Raw genomic sequence first — 19,848 nt, forward strand, 5'->3', positions numbered from 1 at the left:
AGTGCATTGGCCTATTAGTGAAGAATTTTCTGCTGATGTCATTTGAATGTCCTCAGCTGCAGTTGGTGGCTGTTGTCCCTGGTTATACCCTCTGAAGAGTTTCTCTCCACAGTTTTTTACCTCCCCTTCAGGCAGTGGTGGGCTGCAATTAGATCTATCTCTGCCTCATAACCTACATAAAACAAATCCAGCTCACTCAACATTTCCTTCAGGGTTTTCTTTAGGTTCCACCTGCCGTGGTGGCCTGCCGCAGAGCCCTCTCCTGCTTCTCAGCTTTCTTGAACTGTGGAGGGACAACCTGGGCACATTATTTCAGCTGCTGTCTTACCATCACTGAATAGAGAGGAATAATAACTTTTCTTATCTGCTGGCCATACACTTAATGTAGTCAGTATGAGATGTGCTTTATCTGTGATCAGAGACTGTGCTGTTGGCTCATTTTCAGCTTGGCATCAACCTCCAGGTCCTTTTCAGCAAGGCAAAATGTCTATAAAGATATATGCATCCTTGAGAGTGGGGGGAATGCAATTTTTAAAAACAGCAATAACTGCTTCTTCCTCTCCCCTTTCAAAAAACAAAACAAAAATCCCTCTGATGCCTGCTTGTGAGTGTGTGGTTGGAAAGAATGATAATGTTGAAATAAGAAAACAACCAAAGTCTGTTGTTTCAAGGTATGTCCAGATAAAGCAGAGTCTTTAAAATTAAGCGATTCACAAATTCTATAACTATTAGTGAAAATAACATATTTACTCCATAGTATTAAATCATAAGCTTTCCAACAATATTTTCACGAAACATTGAAAGTTAAAATAGTAAGGAGACTGTCATTGCTGCTAATACATGGAGTCCTATATCTAATCTACTAATTGCTACAAGAAAAACAGAGCACATAAGCCAGGTACTTTCTTTTTTAGGTATTGGTTATAAGAAAAAGGTTGCTTTTCCACTTTTTTTTTTTTAAACCTTTTTTTTTAAATCCCTCAGTGGGATGCCTGTTATGTATGAATCTTTTTACTGAAAGGAATTTGAAAAAAACTGTAAACAGAAGACAACCCCCCTTTTGATGTAAGTGAAATTTTGTTCAGTATCAACTGTTATTAGCCATTAGATGATAAGTACACAAATTGGATAGATGTTTCTTGAAATCCTACATAGTATGCAGAGCATGCTTTCATTGTGCTTCCTGGCATTATAAGATAATACGCCTTATTTGGAAATGTAATGATCAGTTCTGTTAAATCATGTTCAATCAGCTTATAAAATAACACCTATATTTTGTTACTCATTTCAGATTTCAGAGACCTATGCCTTCCTACCGAGAGAAGCGGTGACACGATTTCTAATGAGCTGCTCAGAGTGCCAGAAAAGAATGCATTTAAACCCAGATGGAGCAGATCATAAAGGTAGTTTTAGTGTCAAATAGTGGGATGTAAAGTAATTTTATTCCTAATAGCCATTTATATTTTCCCAGCTTAAGTGAGGGTTCATAAAAATTTGGTAGACTGGAACAGTTCAACAAGTCAGATCGTCTCATTTACTTAAGCTGGAAGGTAGTGAATTTTCTGCTTTCACTTAAGGATGGAGTATAATACTACACACACCCTCAATAGAAAGATTATTTTATCTGAAGGAAATAATTTATTTTGCTATGGAAATGTTTATATGGGGGCTTAAACATAAGGAATAGATAGGATGCATGTGCTTGTAGTCATTTAGGGTAGAAGAACTTAATCACTTCTCAGGGTTTGAACTTGATTTTCATTTTTCTTTGGGAGACTTCCATCTGTACAGCCTACAAGTGATTGAAAATACCAAAGTTAGAACTAAATGACATAACTGTCTGACTTTGACTGCAGAGTAGGCTGAAGTAGCCTCCACAATTAACATATAATGCATAATAAGTATTTTTATTGCAGATAATGGAAAACCTCCAACTTTGGTGACCAGTATGATTGATTACAACATGCCAATTACTATGGCTTATATGAAACACATGAAGCTACAGCTACTGAATTCACAGCAAGATGAGGTAAAACCTGAAATCTTTTGTTTTCCTCTTCTCCTGTGTTCTTTGGGATTTGTCTTGGCGGTAGCCAGGAAACTGAACTGAAAATGACTGTTGATCCCATCTTCCTAATTTCATTGCTAAAATAGTCTGAAACAAAACCAAAGCTGTTTGCAAGTAATCAGGTTGAGAGAAAATGTCATGGCTTACCACCCTTCCATGGCTGGGGGTAATATACTGTAGTGCTTCAAATTACCTGAAGGTGCGCTTTTACTGTCTGGACCAGCAGAAGGGGTAATGGGGGCAGCGTGTTCACCCAGGACTTAGTGCTGTGTTCAGCATTCAGTTTCATTGTCTACTGCTAGAAAACAATACCATCAACAGCTGAAATAAATGACATGGTGTTCTCAAGGTTAGGAGCCAGGATGCAACACATTGTAGTAATAGATGGAAGCCCTGGCAACATCATTTGAAATGTTTAAGGCAAAAAAGCTTGATCAATAAGAGTAGGGGTTCGAAACTTTGAATAAAAAAACAGGAAAAAAAAGGGAAGAGAAATAGCCTGAGAATCAAGCTTCTTCAGAGAGAACTGAAGTTGAATTGTATTTTTTTCTTCTCAAAAATTATTTTCTTTCTGTTATTTATTCAGAGTTTTTCCAAATCTTAGGAAGTGCTTCATCAACTTGATGGCACCTACCAAATTATTTGTAATAAACTAATTTTTCTAGAAATGTGTTCATTTACCATTTGAGCTGCCAAATAGTTAAAGCCCAGCTATGTGCCAGCCAAAAAGCAGTCCTGCATGCTGCGTCCTTCTGCCTGACTACAAGATATTTTTTAATACAGAAAACCTTCAAAAACAACCCTAGCAGCTGGATTATGTTAAAGACCCTGACTGCCTCCTGACTTCTGTGAAGTTAGCCAGATTTCGTTTCATAATAAGTAGATATGGGCTATTGGTGGAGATTTATGAATTATTCAACACCCCATAGAACGGGGATTTTATCACTCTTCTAGAAATATCAAGATCTTTGTTTCACTTTTTCCTTTTTTTTTTTTTTTTTTTTTTTTAATTGTGGAGGGTGTGGGGAGAGATTCGTGACTCAAGAGTTCTTTGTGCACAAATACAGTCTGGTCATCTTTACCTCCTACTGAGCCTCCCCTCTGCATGCTGCCCCTTTTCAGGCATCTGGCAGCAGGATTTCAAGTAACAAGAGAGAAGAGGCTTTATCCCTGCAGTAGCCTTAGTGGTTTTTCCACTTCTTCCCTTTGAGAATTACTCCTCCCACAACAGGGTCAAGCACTCATGCTAGAACAGGGCCACCTGCCACAGTGCCTGAACGTTTTGGTGTAGTCCTTCTGGTCTGATGACTGAAATTTTTGTTAAACCAGTTTTTCATCTAGGTGAACCAGTGACAACAGGAAGCACCATTGCTTGGTATCTCCCTGCCCAGCTCAGTTTTGCAGCTCTAATGTTACTGTGTATGAAATGTCTGCAGCACTGGGTTTATGAAGAGAAAGTAATTTTTTGTATGTTACAGTAAAAATATTTTTGCCAGGGCAGAGTGGGCACAAGGAAAGTTCTCAAGATGATCTTTATGTCTTTTTCTCAAAGCAGAGTTTTGCTAAGAATTTCTTTTTTTTTCTGGGCTGTACATTTGTTGCACTGAGAACAAAATGACAGTGAAAATGTTGTAGTACAAAGCAGGAAGATTTCTGGTGCATACATTCAAACTATTTCATGCACTTAAAAACATGCTTGGGTTGTAGGAAGGCTGTTTCCAAGGTTTCATCAATCATATCTGTATTCTTGTGGAGGGGGTGGAATTGAGACAGGAGTAAACTTGGATCCCACAACTAGCTAGCACAGTGACTGAAAGCCTCCTAATTCTCTCATCTTCAATTCATCATTTTTAAGCTGAGGTCATCGATGAAAGGGAAACAAGCTTCATCTAAAAGGAGAACTCATCACTGTGGGAATTTACAGCTGTGCTGCAACCAGTACAAAGATGCCAGTGGCTCCCTGCTCCTCTCCCCATGTCTGTGTGTCCACACAGATTCAGATGAATGTTTACACAGTTTGGGGAGTGAGGTGGAGATATTCCTCAGAGTGCTGCAGGCAAACACAGGCTGCCCACGTGTGTTGTTTTATACCTATGCAAGCATTGGATAACCAGAGCACCCTTTCTAGGAGCCCACACAGGTTGTCTAACCTCAGAATTGGAAAATGTAAGCTGCTGCTTGCTGGTTCCTGAAGTATTCAATGAGAAATACCACTGCGTCTTAACAGAGACACAGCCTTCCAGAAGGTCTGGGGGAGTTTGTGTTCTGATCTTGCTCTTCGAACATGCAGTGTGCGTTTTCCCTAAACCTCAGAACCAGCTTGGCATGTGCCTGGGCCCCGTCTGTCTGGGGCAGGAGGCTAGCGGGCATCACCGTGAGGGCAGTGCTTGGGTATTTGCTGCTGCTGTAACTGGGGTGCTCCTGCCTTATCTGGGCAAGACAGGTGCCCACTAGAGAAGCCCTCACTCTTCCATTTAGTTTTTTACAAAACTCTGAGAGCAAGGTATGCTTGTTGCATTATTTGTCATTGTTCTGGTCTGATGGTGCAGAACAGCATCATGTTGTGTGTTGTCCCACTCTCACTCCTGAATGGCATTTGGCTCTATTTCATCCTGGTTCAACAAGTGACTGCAGGGAACTTGCCTTCCGAAAATGACAGAAATGCCCATGCAAGCTGGAAACATCACTGAGATCTGGGAGAGGAATTGGTTCAAGGGCCAAGCACTCAGAAAGAAGAAAGCAGCTATGTTAGTATCTGTAGAAACCAGTTCACAACAAGTACAGAGTAAATCGTATTCTAAAGATTGCTGTTTTTCTAGGTCAGTTCTGGTGAGCAACCCAGAAAAATAGAATCCTGTCAGTTCTGTTTTTGTTTAAAAAAAAAAAAAAAGATTGAAAAAGTATTTTAAACTGATCTTCAGGAGTTACAAAATTATTTGCCATAATTTTCTCTATGTTCTTTAAAATGCTTTTCTTCATAACAGAAGTAATTATCTCAGAAAAGTTGAGACTAAAAATATATCACCTTAGATTTGCATGTTGCCTCAGCAGCTTGCAGAGCAAGGCTTGTGGATGGTTAATTTTTGTTAATGATGGGATGCATGAACTTCAGTGGGACTGAAACAAGCGAAGTTAAACATTTATGTGAACATTTGGTGGTCTATGTGCAAAATGATTTTGCTTTTGTAAATGGGGACAAAATATTTGATTGGGACTTTTACTTTTTGCTCTCTGCTATCTTCCCTGGTAGATGCTCTGTAGCTAGACTTGATGGATAAATCATATTAAAGGTATATAAGGTAGAATAAATTTGAAGTGATTCTCATGTGATTATATTACTTTGGTTTGCCATTGACTGTCATTTGAACACGCTCAGAACTTTTATAAGCTTTATAATTTTCACAGATGCTTCTTTAAACACAGTAGCAGTGCAAGGGTGACATCATGTCAAGGGAATTTGACTTGAATTTGACTAAGAAATTGATTCTTATTAGGTCAAGTTGCCATTTGGAAGTATCTTACTGTGAGTGGTTGTCTTGGGGTTACCGACCTCACTTGCAAAAGGTAGAAGATTCAGGCAGGGAATGTGGAGAGCTCTCCTCAACCAGATTTGAATAACAAGGGCTTGGTGCTGGGTCTCTAGTTACTAGGCCTCTTTTGCTAAATATTGTGGAAACAGTTATGAGCGTGTAGTAATGGAGTATCCTCACAGTTGAACAAATGGCATTTCTCAGATTATCATATCACATAAATGCTGTATTTTCCTTGATCTTCTTTATGTGCTCTGCTTGTTTGTTTATATACACAAAGATTCAGCACGATTACACTCCATGCCAGGTGTGACTGAAACAAACAGGAATGAGTGAACTGCACATAGAATGTGAACAGCAGCATATAATGATTTCTGACACGTCTCTGAAACTTTCCATTTGCAGGATGAAAGCTCTATAGAAAGTGATGAGTTTGATATGAGTGACTCGACTAGGATGTCAGCTGTGAACTCTGACCTCAGCTCAAATCTGGAAGAGAGAATGCAAAGTCCTCAGAACCTTCAGGGCCAGCAGGATGGTAAGGCTCTCGTTTCGTACAGAAAATGTGGTATTGCGTTGTCTTTTTCCCATTCTGTGCCTTCATTTAGTACCTGCTGTGTTCTTTTCTTCATAGTGTGTTTCATTAGGTAATTTGAAATATATGTATGTTCCCTATATCTCAGCATGAAGAGGATGAAGTTAGGTTTTTTTGCAGGTTAATTTATTTGTTGCTTAGGCAACAGGTGAGTGCTTAGACCACTATATGTTAAGTATTATTATTTTTCTATTTTTATGTGTGTAGTGTGATCATACACAGGCATAAAAGGAAATGAAATGAAATTCAAACCTTTCTGAGGTAACCCAGAAGGCTTAGAAAGTAGTTTTTATTGGTTGAGATGAGGGAGAAGGGTGTGACATCAGCATGGTTATTTAAGAGGTAGGAATTGGGATGTGATATTCAGAAGAAAGGATGAAGAAGACAAACTCTGATAGGGAAATAGAGATAAAAGAAGAGAGATCAGAATGAGTCCATTGTAAATTTGAATGTTAATTATTTCTAGATTAGTTACAACACAATGCTAATCTGTTGGTGAAAGAGATGGAAGTTTTACTTTGCATAGAAGATGCATAGATGTGTACATTTTGATTTTAGCACTTGTTACAAAACAAGTTAGATGGGCCTGGTTTGGAATGAACTTTCTCCTTGGCTCCTCTCACAAAGAGCCCGTCCACTACGGACTGTGAGAGTGGCTAATGAGTGACATGTGAATGTACAACACCCAAAATGCAGGTCTATTGCTATTAGGAACAACACATTGATATTCTGTACTTGTTACTCTGTAATTTCCTGGTCATGTGTGCCAGTTCAGAAATGCTTCTTATGTTTCTCCTGAACACTAAATATATGGGATTTGACAGTTAAACTGGATTCTTTCCACTTTATGCATCATGGTCAATTGCTAGCTGGTAAGCTATTTAGGTGAGAATGGGTGTGTTGCAAGGTGGCTGATAGGATCTGGCGATGGGTAGAACCTTCTGCTGTGTTGCTCTCCAGACAAATAAAGAAGGATGTCTGTGGTGATTTGATAGGCCAGTTTCCAACCACAGCTGCCTTTTTTTCTCAGCATCGTCAAGCTATCACAAAATTTGTGCAACTTTTGACTTAATTTCTATGTATGTTCACTAAAATAGCAGTTCTGATGCACAAGATGTAGAGAAAGCCAGTTCACTTTCCTGCTGAAGTTTGACTTTTCAGGGATATTATAATAATATTGCTAAATTAGAATTTTCAGGGATACTTTAGAAGGTGCCATTTTTATGTATCTAGCTTTCAGTGCCAAACTGTGCTTTAGAGGTTTTTGCTTACCTATATACTCAATCTGTTTCATATATAGAGTGTTTCTTAATAGTAATTGTGTACATGTATATGTCTGAAATAAAAACTATAGCTCAGACAGTAAACTATGAAGAAATGCCTGTCCTACATGTCTTAATACCTGCCATAACCAGATTCATGTGCCACATCTAATCATATTAGAACTTAAGTATGAATGATAAAATGCTGCAAATCTGTCACTTGCTATTTAAATGTATGGGAAATAAATGCAGTGGTCTTTGAACTGCAGGTAGTGTGATCTTACAGAATTGCTTTAAGTCTCTCATCTTTCCTTCCCTTCCTTCCAGATGGTACTTGCTCACCTTCCTAAGGCAATCCTATTTTTTGCTGCATCTTCTGGCTAAAGCATCTGCTGATAGAGAGGTTTGAAATAGAAGCTCTTCCTGCTTCACGGTTTTCCTGTGCTAGTTGTTGTCAGGTAGCGAACTTGAGTGTGGCTAGTTATAGCAACACTGCTTTTCAGATATGGGAGAAGAGGCTGAGGGAGAACTGAAAGACATTAGAGAAGCAGGAGAGAAAGAAGACTGATAGGAGAGAGCAGGAAAAAAGAAGACTGGGAGAAAATAATGCACACAGTGATAGAGAGATGGAAGCTGGAACAGGAAGGAGGGAAGAGAAAAGGGAACTTTCAATGATTTTAGCAGTACAATCCCTTTTGCTGTCACATCCTTCACTGTAAAATTTTACAAATTTAATAATTATAGCACACCCCCCAAAAAAATCATCACCAATGCATGAATTTGTCTGTCTAAAGTGATTCCTGCCCCTTTCCCTCAAACATTTGATGTGTCCATGAGAGTTATGTCAGCCATTACATTCAGTCTACAGATAAAGACACTTGGCATTTGGCTCATCTGAAATGTCTTTGCTGCATTCCGGCAGGTGAAATCTTACTGCTGCATAAGGTTGCCTGTGCACACACGGTTGGGAAAGGTGTCTGTGGTGGAGTGGGACAGCACAGGTCTTCTGCTGCCCCAAGCATGTCTTCACTGGGAGAATGATATGCTAATGGCAATCATTAGGAAAACTGCTGCCTGGGGTGGATTAGTGACAGCTCCAGTGTACCTAAAGGTGAAGTGTTCTATCATTTTGCTTACCTGGCTTTCCATGTGAGGCGCCATGAGAATATTTTGGGATGTCTGTTGTTTTTTGTCCATGGATCTCAACTGATGTGGTACTAGGATATAAACAGAGTCCATGTACCCTAGAGTAATGTAATAGTGAGCTGGGCCACGCCACTGAGGAATAGATGGAGTTTATCAGAGCACAGTGGAATGCTGCTTAAAAGGAGTAAGATGGTTTCATATCCTTTTCTCTTGGGTCTATACCTGCATTGTATTTAGGCAGGCATTTGGTTTTGGGACTCCCATTCAGAGCTCACACTAGAAAATTTGACCTGAGGTTTCTCAATATCTTCCAGTCTAGGGTTCTGTGTTCTGTTTCTCATGGTGGGGTTATTTGAACCTAAATAGAATAAAGGCAAGTATGAGAGCAACCCACAGTATCAGCTGAAAGCAATAGACTACTGCACCCAGAAATGTCATGATAGGTAGGAAAAATGCTGAGGAGGGCACATAGAGGGAAGGTGTGTGTTTGCTTGCAGTAGATGGGTGCTGGTACTACACAAAACTCCTGGGCTCTGCAGATGTACTGAGGCTTCGTATGATTCCTTGTATATAAGGCATATTAGGGTGAAAGAGAACAGGGAATTGAGGAAGAAATGAAAAGTGGGGAGAGTTGTATCCATAGTACTGAAGTTGCCACAATACTACAAAGGACAGTTCCCACTTTAAATTAGCCTTTGTACGCTTTTAAATAACAGGGCCTTGAGTCACACCTGCTGGTGAATGACTGAAAATAGCATCCTGAGCACCTGCAGGGCTGCTGCAACGATGGGGGAGGAGTTGGAAAAGAGCTGCTGCTCTTCCCTGGGGAGTTAGAAAAGGAAAGCAGCTTTAATTTGCAATCGGTTCATTCCCAGCTGGGAATGGGGTAGGGCTATCTGGTTACTAGTGCCTCAGAGCTGCTCTCCCTAGCAGCCAGCTGCATAATAGGGCTGCAAATTGCTGGTGTGTTTCCTTTCTCCTTCGCACCCTCTCCCCTTCCTGGTCCCTATTGTCTTGCTTCCTTATACATACTACAGCTCCCTTGTCCTAAGCTGGTTCTTTCGAGCGAGCCCCGCGGACCACTCACCCGTGGGCAAAGGTCCCACATGAGAGCTGTCTTTAGTTCTCCTTTCTCCTAATAATGCCCTAGGGACTCTGATGTTGCTGGAACAAACCCTTTTGTCCTTGTCTCAGACCACAGACAGCAGACAGGGTTTGCAAAACTGAGGTTTTCTTTTTGCTTCAACCTGTACAAAAATGGGTTTTGTATTGAAAACTGACCTCAAGATAGGTCTGTCAGAGGGGCAACAAGAGCTGCTACCATGAAGGAATACAGGACTCTTGTTACCTTTGCCTTTTAGCTGGAGCCCCATGCAGAACAGCTGAGTGTGTTTGCTCCCTTGGTGTGGTGATTCATTAGTTACCAAGACATGAGAGGTGTAGAGGGGTGCTCTGATCAGAGGAAATTAAGAACCTGAACAAGTCTAGAAATAACATGAGTTAGGTATAAATTTTCTGTTGAATTTTTTTTGGTTTTCACTATGTGAGCTATCAAATAAAAACCAGGGATGAGACTGACTGTAACCCAGTGATAGATGCAGAATTTGTTTATTTTCAGTACTTCTCACTGTACTGAGGTACACCAAAACATATCAGTGCTTTGCCTGGATTTGGGTGGAGGACCTGTGTAGTTTTTAGAAAATGGTAGTTACATGTCTATACATATTTATATAGAACTTCTCCTCACAGGCACTGTATGGAGACTGTGCTTACAGCAGCTAGGTATGACAAAATATGTCATGATTCAACCTTTGACAGGGGTTGTGCTATCATCTTACATGTGGAGGTTACTAATGAGTTTTTCCTGGTTGTACTTTTTTCAATTTATAGAAAATTGAGCAATAATACTGAAATGTAACGGAGAACTATGCTTTCAAGTAGTTTGTGGTCATTTGAATGGTGCCAGTTCTCTTTCCCCGCATGTTCAAGTTGCCAGGCTTTCCACAGTATGAATGTAGGAGATGCGATTGTTCACATTGACTATCTCCTTCATTCATTCTGTGTTTGTGGTAGATACAAGTATTGGAGTCAGTCATCTAAATACCTGTTTACCTGTTTTCTGCATCAAAGCTATAATCTTTACTTAACGCCTTCACCTGAAACAAGTAACATCAGCTAATTAAGTTGTCAAAACCGTGTATCTGTGCAAGGGTGCAGAGTTTGCTGTACCTGTGCTTGGAATTGATTTGTTCACTCTAAACTGAGTCCAAACCATTGGTGAAATGGCAGACCATTTAAAATTACATCTGAGCTGAGGCCCAGAGAGCTGAATTTTGTGATATATTCAGACCTTCCAGTCTTGCTTGAGCCAGTGAAACTTACAACATTTTGGGCAATAATCTCACTTCTTCAGACTAAGGATGAAACAATAAATACTGGTCTTTTGAAAGAGATCTAAGATACCTGTCTGTCTCATGGCAGTGGAAAAGGAGAGAAGAGTATAGTAACATCCAACTAATGCTAGCAATACAGCACCTTATGCATAGTATTTTGTGATCTTGCTGTAATTTCCCTGAAGGGGAAAGACCACCTGTATGGAAAGATTTTAGATTTCCCCTATTCTGGGAGATAAGAGCAGAGGCAGCACAGGCTGAATGAGGGCAACAACCGCGTCCCAAAGATGAGGGCTGAGACAAACTGGCAAGAGAGAATGAGGAAGGTCTCTGCTTTGGCTGCCCAGCAATCTGTTCTGAGGATAAGCAAAGGTCTCCTGTCTCTGCAGCTGTCAATCTGCCACTTTTTGCAAGCACCAGCTTCATTACTGAATAAAGCAAAAGACAGCACAGTCACATGCGCATGTTACGGAGTAAGTCTATGGACTGCACTAAACCATTATCTTACATGTGTCAAAATCACAAAGGTTTCTTTAGACAGGGGGTTAGTTATAATATATTGCTTTATCTGAGAAAAACAGTATAATCTTTAGCTAAGCAGAGTTAAAGTGGACCTGGGAACCTGGCATATAGTACTAGTATTATTTTGCTTCAGTGGAGCTACACCTGGGGTGATTTGGCCCATCAGATTTGCTTTGCTGTAATATGATTTGCATAAACCAATACATTTCAGAAAGAGGAAGAAAATGGTGAAACAATAACAGAAAGCCAGAGAGTTGTGGAAATGTGGCATTTTAATGGTTTCTTTAGAGATGATACCTTATCAGTGCAAAAGGCACTGTGGGTGACACTGTAATGACACTTGAACAGTGTTATGATGTCAGTGATAATGCATTGTACTGAGCCAGGGCAAGAGCTTGAAATGTTGGTGCAGCTGCATTAGAAACTTTCAGTCCTTACCATCATTAAGGAGAGCTGGGTGGGATTTTGAGCAAATCACATATTTTAATGTACTGGCTGCTGACAAGGCAGCTGGTATGTGCATTGTCAGCAGAATACTAAGCTGATACATGAGGCACTTCCATTGTACAATAAATTAAAATCTTCCTTTGACTCTCTATACAACTCAAATTTAGTAAGAATTAAGCCTCAGTGTCTTTCCATGGAGAACACTCCTTCCTTCCTCCAGTTTAATGGAAGGAAATTCCAGAACTTCACGGACTCAGTGGACCTGCCTAATCAGACCAGGGTCTCAAACCAGGATTTGGACATGAGAACTGTTCTCACTGAAGTGTAGCAAATAGATTACTTTTACAACTGACTCTTTTAATATATAGAGTTACTGTATTTTCATTTGCTAGTTGCAAGCATCTTGTGAGTTGACTGTGCTGAATGTCTCCCCCCTGCTCCGTTTTACTTTGGTGTGTCTTCTCTCATTTTTTAATAACTTGAGTTCTTTTTATTTTTGATAAGACTTTGTTTGTTTTTTATCTTATACTGTAATTTGCTTTAGAGACTAAAATATTATTAAACATGAATTATGCATTGAGCAGAGTCTCTGCTAGAGCCTGACTGGTCTGTTGCAACCAGAGAACAATCCCGTTTCTCGCACCACCCTCCCAGCTGCACAACTGTCACTTTCTATTATGCTTGCCTTGAACAATTGAGTGTGGCTTGTAATGACAATAATTGCCTCAAAATTGTTTGTCATGTTTGCCTTGTTAGCAACAAACTACTAACTGTTGGTTACAATCAAGTTCTCAGCTATTACTCCATAATTACATCAGGGAATACTTGCAGCCAATAATAGCTGAGAAATTAGAATTATCTTTTCACAAGTAATGCTAAAATGCTTGTAGGCCATTCACTCTGTTCACAGCCATTCTTTTTCACATCAGCAATCTAGTGGTAAGTGAAGCCTACCCCTGTGTAAAAGGCTAGCCACAGACCTGTAGCCTTTTGCATCTTTAAAACAGGTCTGTGGGTTGCATCAGTGTTGTACAGGTCCTCTATCAACAGATATTTCACTTTGGTAATAATACTTAACCAACCAAGCTATCTCCTCCTTATGCAGGTACTGAAGGGAACCAATTTGCTTTTGATTGTAGTGTGCAAGCCCTTGTAACTAAGCTTAGCAGGATTTCTGAAAGAATAGGTTTGGGTTTGGTTGTTTTTCTTTGTTCTTTATCTTAGCATCCTTCAGGCTTTTTCCTCCCATTTCTCTGTAACATCAAAATTAAGGAGGGGCATTCTGGTATAGGGTTTTAGTTTTGCTTTGCAGGACAGACACTTTACCCAGATTATCCTCTTCAGCAGGGTCTGTGTGCACAGATCATGTGATTTAATTTGATCTATTTCCTTACAGTATAGGTAGAGGTTTTTTTCATAACTACTGTTAAAATGCATGCTAGGCATTGTCTCTTTTTTCTTTTTTCTTATTATGTTTAATATAGAATAATATAATAGAGCATTTTTATTTCAGTAAAAGGAATGTAAAACAATGTGCTTTAAAGAAAATGAAATCTAGCCATTAATTCTTTACTGTGTTATATTTTAATTAAGGAAGCTATTAATTAATTTTTTTTAACAGGAAATTCCCTGGAGACATTGGACTATCTTGTGAAAGATATATTTTTTACTGGAAAATTCTTTGAAGTGTTTCTTGTTTGATTTATTTGTAATGCTAAACATTTAAAATTAGTAGTGATTTTTTAACCAAATAAAAATATTTTGATTACAAAGAGAGTAGTACTTTTTCAGCACTATAGTGTTTTATGATATTTAACACATAAGAAGTGGTAATATATGTTTTTCTGAGATCTGTGAAGCAGTGTTTTCAAATAATTGATTTAGTATTGCCAAATAGTAACCATATTGTTGTGAGTCAAACTGACATGCTACCTCTAGCATGTCTTAATAACAGAATGGAAGAAATTATATAATCATTCTGAAAGTTTCAGAATAGGCTCAACTCCAGTGGTGTCCTCCAAGTATTTGTGAATGCTGATAGCCTGGTTATTCTGAGAAAGATAGAAGTGATGGTTGCAGGTTGACTGGAGACAGAAAGATAGCAGAGCGGTTACATTTAGCATCAACACAGATTAAAATGTAGCCCAGCTCTTTTACAAGTTTATTTAGCACTTGGTGACTGTTTAACAGCTTGCTGGGAGATGTGTGAGGCTCAGGCAGTCTCTCCACTGCTGCATGCTCGATGGGCACTAACCAGTGCTGGTTGCTGAAGGAGCACACTTCCAGACAGACTTTAGTGGCTACTCAAACACACCGTGCAAAAAGATGGGAAGGAGCATACCTATTTATTTGCCTTTGTGGGCTGTACTGTGTGTTATGCTGAGAAACCAATCCAGAACCTCAGTTGTAAGGGTTGGCATTAACAGAAATTCAGACAAGAGCTGACATAAAGGAAGAATCCAAATTTATATAATATATAAACATATAACAATTTTCAGACTTAGGTGCACAGAAATGAAGATAAATTGGTGCCTTAGGTCAGCTCCAAGCTTTTCTCCATTTCCGTCAAGTAACAACCCATTACTGTGCTAGTCTTGCATCTGGAATGTGGTTTTCCAGCAGAAATATTGCCCTGAGATCAGTTTTACTGCAGAAATCCCTGGTTATGGGGATAGTTGCATCTTTATATCTTAAGTTCTTCCTCAGTGCTTCAGTTTCATTTCAGACATTTTACAAGCCTGCTTTCTTGTGACATGAATGGAGAAGTCAGCTTAATGCATCTCTGAGAGAACTAGTGACTGCTTCTACTGAACTTCTACAGTCCTGATGTTCTGTGTGCTTTACTGGATAGAGTTGTTCCCTAAGAAGAAGGTAGAGTGATCCTCATTAATAACCATCCTGTATCCCTGCTATAAACAAACTGTTAAACTTCCATAAAAGGAATAATTACTTCTGATGGGAACGTGGAGTTCAAACCTCTGTGTTTAGCTTCTTGTGAGATCATAAACTGGAGTAAAGCATGTGGGTCACTAGCAGCTTTTAAGTAAGGCAACAATAATAAGTACTTTGGGGCAATCATTGATTTGAAAATTTTATTTTGTGCTTTGAGAAACAGTGTGATAAAACCATGATATCAACAGACTAGTCTAAATTCTTAGGTACGATAATTTTCATAACAGCTTTGATGGGAAAACAAATTATGAGATAAAGACAGGGAATAATGTTTTTTTTCTTCTCTGCAGAGAAAACAAAATAGAAAGATGACATTTCAGTTACACAAAGTTACTGTTCGAAGAAGAACCAAAATGTCATAGAATCGCAGAATGATTTGGGTTGGAAAGGACTTAAAAGATCATCTGGTTCCATCCCCTGTGCCATGGGACACCTTTCACTAGACCAGGTTGCTCAAAGCCCCATCCAACCTGGCCTTGACACTGCCAGGGAGGGGGCAGCCACAACTTCCCTGTTCTGTGTAACCTGTTCCACTGTTGCACCACTCTCACAGTAAAGAATTCCTTCCTTATGTCTAATGTAAATTTACTCTCTTTCAGTTTAAAACACCCCTCATCCTGTTACTACACTCCCTGTTAAAGAGTCCCTCCTCATCTTTCCTGCAGGCCCCTTTAAGTACTGGAAGGCCACTGTAAGTTCTCCCCAGAGCCTTCTCCAGGCTGAACAACCCCAGCTCCCTCAGCCTGTCCTCATAAGGGAGGTGCTCCAGCCCCCTGATCATCTCCCTGGCCTCCTCTGAACCCCCTCAGCCAGATCCATGTCTTCCTTATGTTGGGGACCCCATAGCTGGACACAGTACTCCAGGTGGGGTCTCACAAGAGCAGAGTAGAGAGGGAGAATCCCCTCCCTTGACCTTCTGGCCACACTTCTCTTGATGCAGCCCAGGATATGGTTGGCTTTCTGGGCTGCAAGTGCACATTGCTGTCTCGTAGTCAGTTTTCCATCCACTAATACCCCCTTCTCCTCAGGGCTGCTCTCAATCCACTCACAGCCCAGACTGTATTTGTGCTTGGAATTGCCTTGACCCATGTGCAGGACCTTGCCCTTGGCCTTGTTGAACTTCATGAGGTTTGCACAGGCCCACCTCTCAAGCCTGTCCAGGTCCCTCTGGATGGCACATCCCTTCCCTCCAGTGTGTTGACTGCACCACACAGCACAGCTTGGTGTCATCAGCAAACTTGGTGAGGGTGCACTCAATCCCACTGTCCATGTGACCAACAAAGATGTTAAACAGCGCTGGTCCCAATACCAACCCCTGAGGAATGCCACTCACCACTGCTCTCCACTTGGGCATCGAGTCATTGACCACAACTCTGTGACCTTGAGCCAATTCCTTATCCACCGAGTGGTTCACCCATCAAATCCCTGTTTCTCCAATTTAGAGACAAGGATGTTGTGTGGGACAGTGTCAAATACCTTGCACAAGTCTAGGTAGGTGATGTCAGTTGCTCTTCCCTTATCCACCAGTGCTGTAACCCCATCATAGAAGGCCACTAAATTTGTCAGGCACGATTTGCCCTTGGTGAAGCTATGTTGGCTGTTCCTAGTCACCTCCTTATTTTCCATGTGACCTGGCATAGTTTACAGGAGGATCTGCTCTATGATCTTGCTGGGCACAGAGGTGAGACTGACTGGCCTACAGTTCCCTGGGTCTTCTTTTTTCCCTTTTTAAAAATGGGGGTTACGTTTCCCCTTTTCCAGTCAGTGGGAACTTCACCAGACTGCCACAGCTTCTCAGATATGATGAATCGTAGCTTAGCCACTTTATCTGCCAGTTCTGTCATGACCTGTGGATGCATCTCATCAGGTGCCATGAACTTGTGCACCTTCAGGTTCCATAGATGGTCTCAAACTTGATATTTTCCTGCAGTGGGTGGTTCTTCATTCTCCCAGTCCCTGCCTTCAGCTTCTGCATCTTGGGCAGTGTGGCTGGAGCCTTCGGCAGTGAAGACTGAGGCAAAAACATTATTGAGTACCTCAGCCTTCTCTATGTCCTGGGTAACCAGGTCTCCCGTTTCCTCCCAGCGAGGGCCCACATTTTCCATAGTCTTCCTTACATCATCAACGTATCTATAGAAGCTTTTCTTGTTGCCCTTGATGTCCCTGGCCAGATATAATTCTATCAGGGCTTTGGCCTTCCTAACCTGATACCTGGCTGATTGGACAGTTTCTCTATACTCCTCCCAGGCTACCTGTCCTTGCTTCCACTCTCTGTAGGCTTCCATTTCATGTCTTTGCTTATCCAGGAGCTCCTTGTTCATCCATGCAGGCCTCCTGGCGTTCTTACCTGACTTCCTCTTTTTTGGGATCCATCACTCCTGAGCTTGGAGGAGATGATCCTTGAATATTAACCAGCTTTCTTGGACCTCTCTTGCCTCCAGTGCTTTATCCTGTGGTACTCTACCAAGCAGATCCCTGAAGAGGCTGAAGTCTGCTCTCCTGATGTCCAGGGTAGCGAGCTTGCTGTGCACCCTCCTTGCTGCCCTAAGGATCTTGAACTCCACCATTTCGTGGTCACTGCAGCCAAGGCTGTGCTTGAGCTTCACACTCCCGACCAGCCCCTCCTTGTTGGTGAGAACAATGTCCAGCATAGTACCTTTTCTCGTTGGCTTCTCTATCACTTGGAGAAGGAAGTTATCATCAGTGCTTTCCCGGAACCTCCTGGACTGTTTGTGCCCCACTGTGTTGTCCCTCTCAGATATCAGGGTAGTTGAAGTCCCGCATGAGGATCAGGGCTTGTGAACGTGAGGCTGCTCCTATCTGTCTATAAAGGGCCTCATCCGATCGGTCTTCCTGGTCGGGTGGCCTGTAGCAAACCCCCACTATAACATCTCCTGTCCCTGCCCTCCCTTTAATCCTGACCCATAAGCTCTCCGTCAGCTCCTCATCCATCCCCAGGCAGAGCTCCATGCACTCCAGCTGGTCACTGACACAGAGGGTGACACCCCCTCCTCATCTCCCCTGCCTGTCCTTCCTAAAGAGGCTCTATCCTTCCGTTCCAGCCCTCCAGTCATAGGAGCCATCCCACCACATCTCCATGATGCCAGTAAGGTCGTAGTCCTGCAGGTGTGCATGTGTCTAACTCCTCTTGTTTATTCCCCATGATACATGTGTTTGCATAGAGGCATTTAAGTTGGGTCCCGATGAAGGTGACTTACTGGCTGGAGTGGATGGAATTCCTTTGTGCTGCTCCTCAGGTGCTCTCCTGCTGAGCTGTGATCCCTCTCCAGGCTCTGGGCATCTATTGCTGGTACTGGCATCAGGCTGATAGGAGTGGGATAGATTGAGGTTGTCCTCCCCTGGAAACTTTAGTTTAAAGCCCTCTTGGGGCACTTGGCAAGCTTATGGCCAAAGATGCTCTTTCCCTTCTCTGACAGATGGACCCCAGCAGCTCCCAGTAGGCCAGGTTTCTCAAAGTGAGTCCCATGGTCTAAGTAGCCAAAGCCCTGGCTGTGGCACCAGTCCCATAACCAGTCGTTGATTTGACAGATTTGACTGGCCCTTTCAATCCCCTCCTCTTTGACCAGGAGGATTGATAAAAAAACCTACCTGTGCTCCACAGTCCCTTACCACCACTCCCAGGGCTCTGTAATCCTTCTTGATACTCCTCAGACTGCTCCTGGCTGTATTGTGCCCACATGAAATAACAACAGCAGATAATAGTCAGTGGACTGTACAGGTCTCAGCAGTCTCTCAGTGACATCCCTGATTTGAGCCCCCAGTAAGCAGCACACCTCTCTAGAGAGTGCATCAGGCTGGCAGATGGGTGCCTCCGTACCTCTCAGAAGAGAGTCTCCTACTACTGCCACCCATTGCCTTTCTTTAGTTGTGCTGGTTGTTACACAGGGAGCAGACGGGGCTCCCTCACTCAGCTCCAGCATCTCTTATGATGTGATGGGTCTTTTCTTTTCAGTCTGCAGAGCAGTGAAGCTGTTCTGCAAGGGCACTCCAGACTTCAGGGGAAGTGTCCTTCTCCTGCAGGTGTCCTTGTTGTTGCAAGCTTCCATTCTTCTGCATTATTGGCTCCTTTCCCTTCTGTGTGTGCTCGTGGAGGAGTTTTTGGCTGTTTGGCCGTGGGCTGTGGGGCCACTGCTGACTGTGCTTGGAAGCAGCTATCTAACTTCTTCTCAGTGTCCCTGAAGCGTACTAAAATTTTAATGACTTAATTGGCAAAGTGGGTTTGTTACGTCACACTGTTTAAGTGGCTCTTGGATGTTTATTCTGAAGGGAGCGGATGCTGCAGCCTGTCAAAGAGAGGATGAGGAGACAGAACTACAAGACTTGAGAACTTATAATTTGAATTACTTGCAATGGGAGAAATAGGTCCTCTTCAAGAGGAGGTGGTACAAATAGTGAGAGCAACCAGGTGGTCTAGAGAGGCAAAAGTAAATGGAAGCAACCAGTCAAATCTCTTTTAAGAGGACTCCTTATATGTGTTACGAAGAATTGATAATCTTTGAATAGTTTACAGGTCTGTATATGTCTACTTTACAAAAAAAATCTAGGATTTCTGTCTGTCTAAAAGCAATTGGTAACTTCTTAAAAATATCCTTCATAGTTAACTGGCCAAGGACCATATTTTTATGAAAAGTTTCAAAGAACTTTTAGATTTAGTGACTTGTCTTTTGGAAATTGTATCCAGCACAATCATGTCCAAAATATATGGGTGCAGTTAAAGCCTTACTAAAATCGATGATAAGAATTTTGACAAACTCCAGTGGAGACAAGGTTTCATCCTTCATGTTTTTGTAATAGGTTCTGGGCAGTTGAACTGATCCTAAAGTAGTTAATGTGGGTGCTGAAATTGCTACTGAGTTGGCCAAGCTCTGTTTGTGTTCCTGTATTTTCCTTTCTGCTACATTTCTGTGATTCT

At 41.5% G+C, this 19,848-nt stretch overlaps 1 protein-coding gene across 7 annotated transcripts in view; it reads left to right on the top strand.

Moving 5' to 3' along the window:
* NOL4 (nucleolar protein 4) overlaps positions 1 to 19,848 on the top strand; it is a 201,319-nt gene that overhangs the window by 44,366 nt on the left and 137,105 nt on the right. For all 7 annotated transcript variants that reach the window (XM_074899009.1, XM_074899011.1, XM_074899012.1 and 4 more), the window contains exons 3-5: positions 1,292 to 1,403; positions 1,917 to 2,029; positions 6,004 to 6,136. In XM_074899009.1, the coding sequence (XP_074755110.1) occupies positions 1,292 to 1,403; positions 1,917 to 2,029; positions 6,004 to 6,136 (358 nt within the window). The remainder of the gene's footprint in view (positions 1 to 1,291; positions 1,404 to 1,916; positions 2,030 to 6,003; positions 6,137 to 19,848) is intronic.

The sequence above is a fragment of the Athene noctua genome, chromosome 2, assembly GCF_965140245.1.
Source record: "Athene noctua chromosome 2, bAthNoc1.hap1.1, whole genome shotgun sequence".
In the NCBI taxonomy this organism is placed as follows: domain Eukaryota; kingdom Metazoa; phylum Chordata; class Aves; order Strigiformes; family Strigidae; genus Athene; species Athene noctua.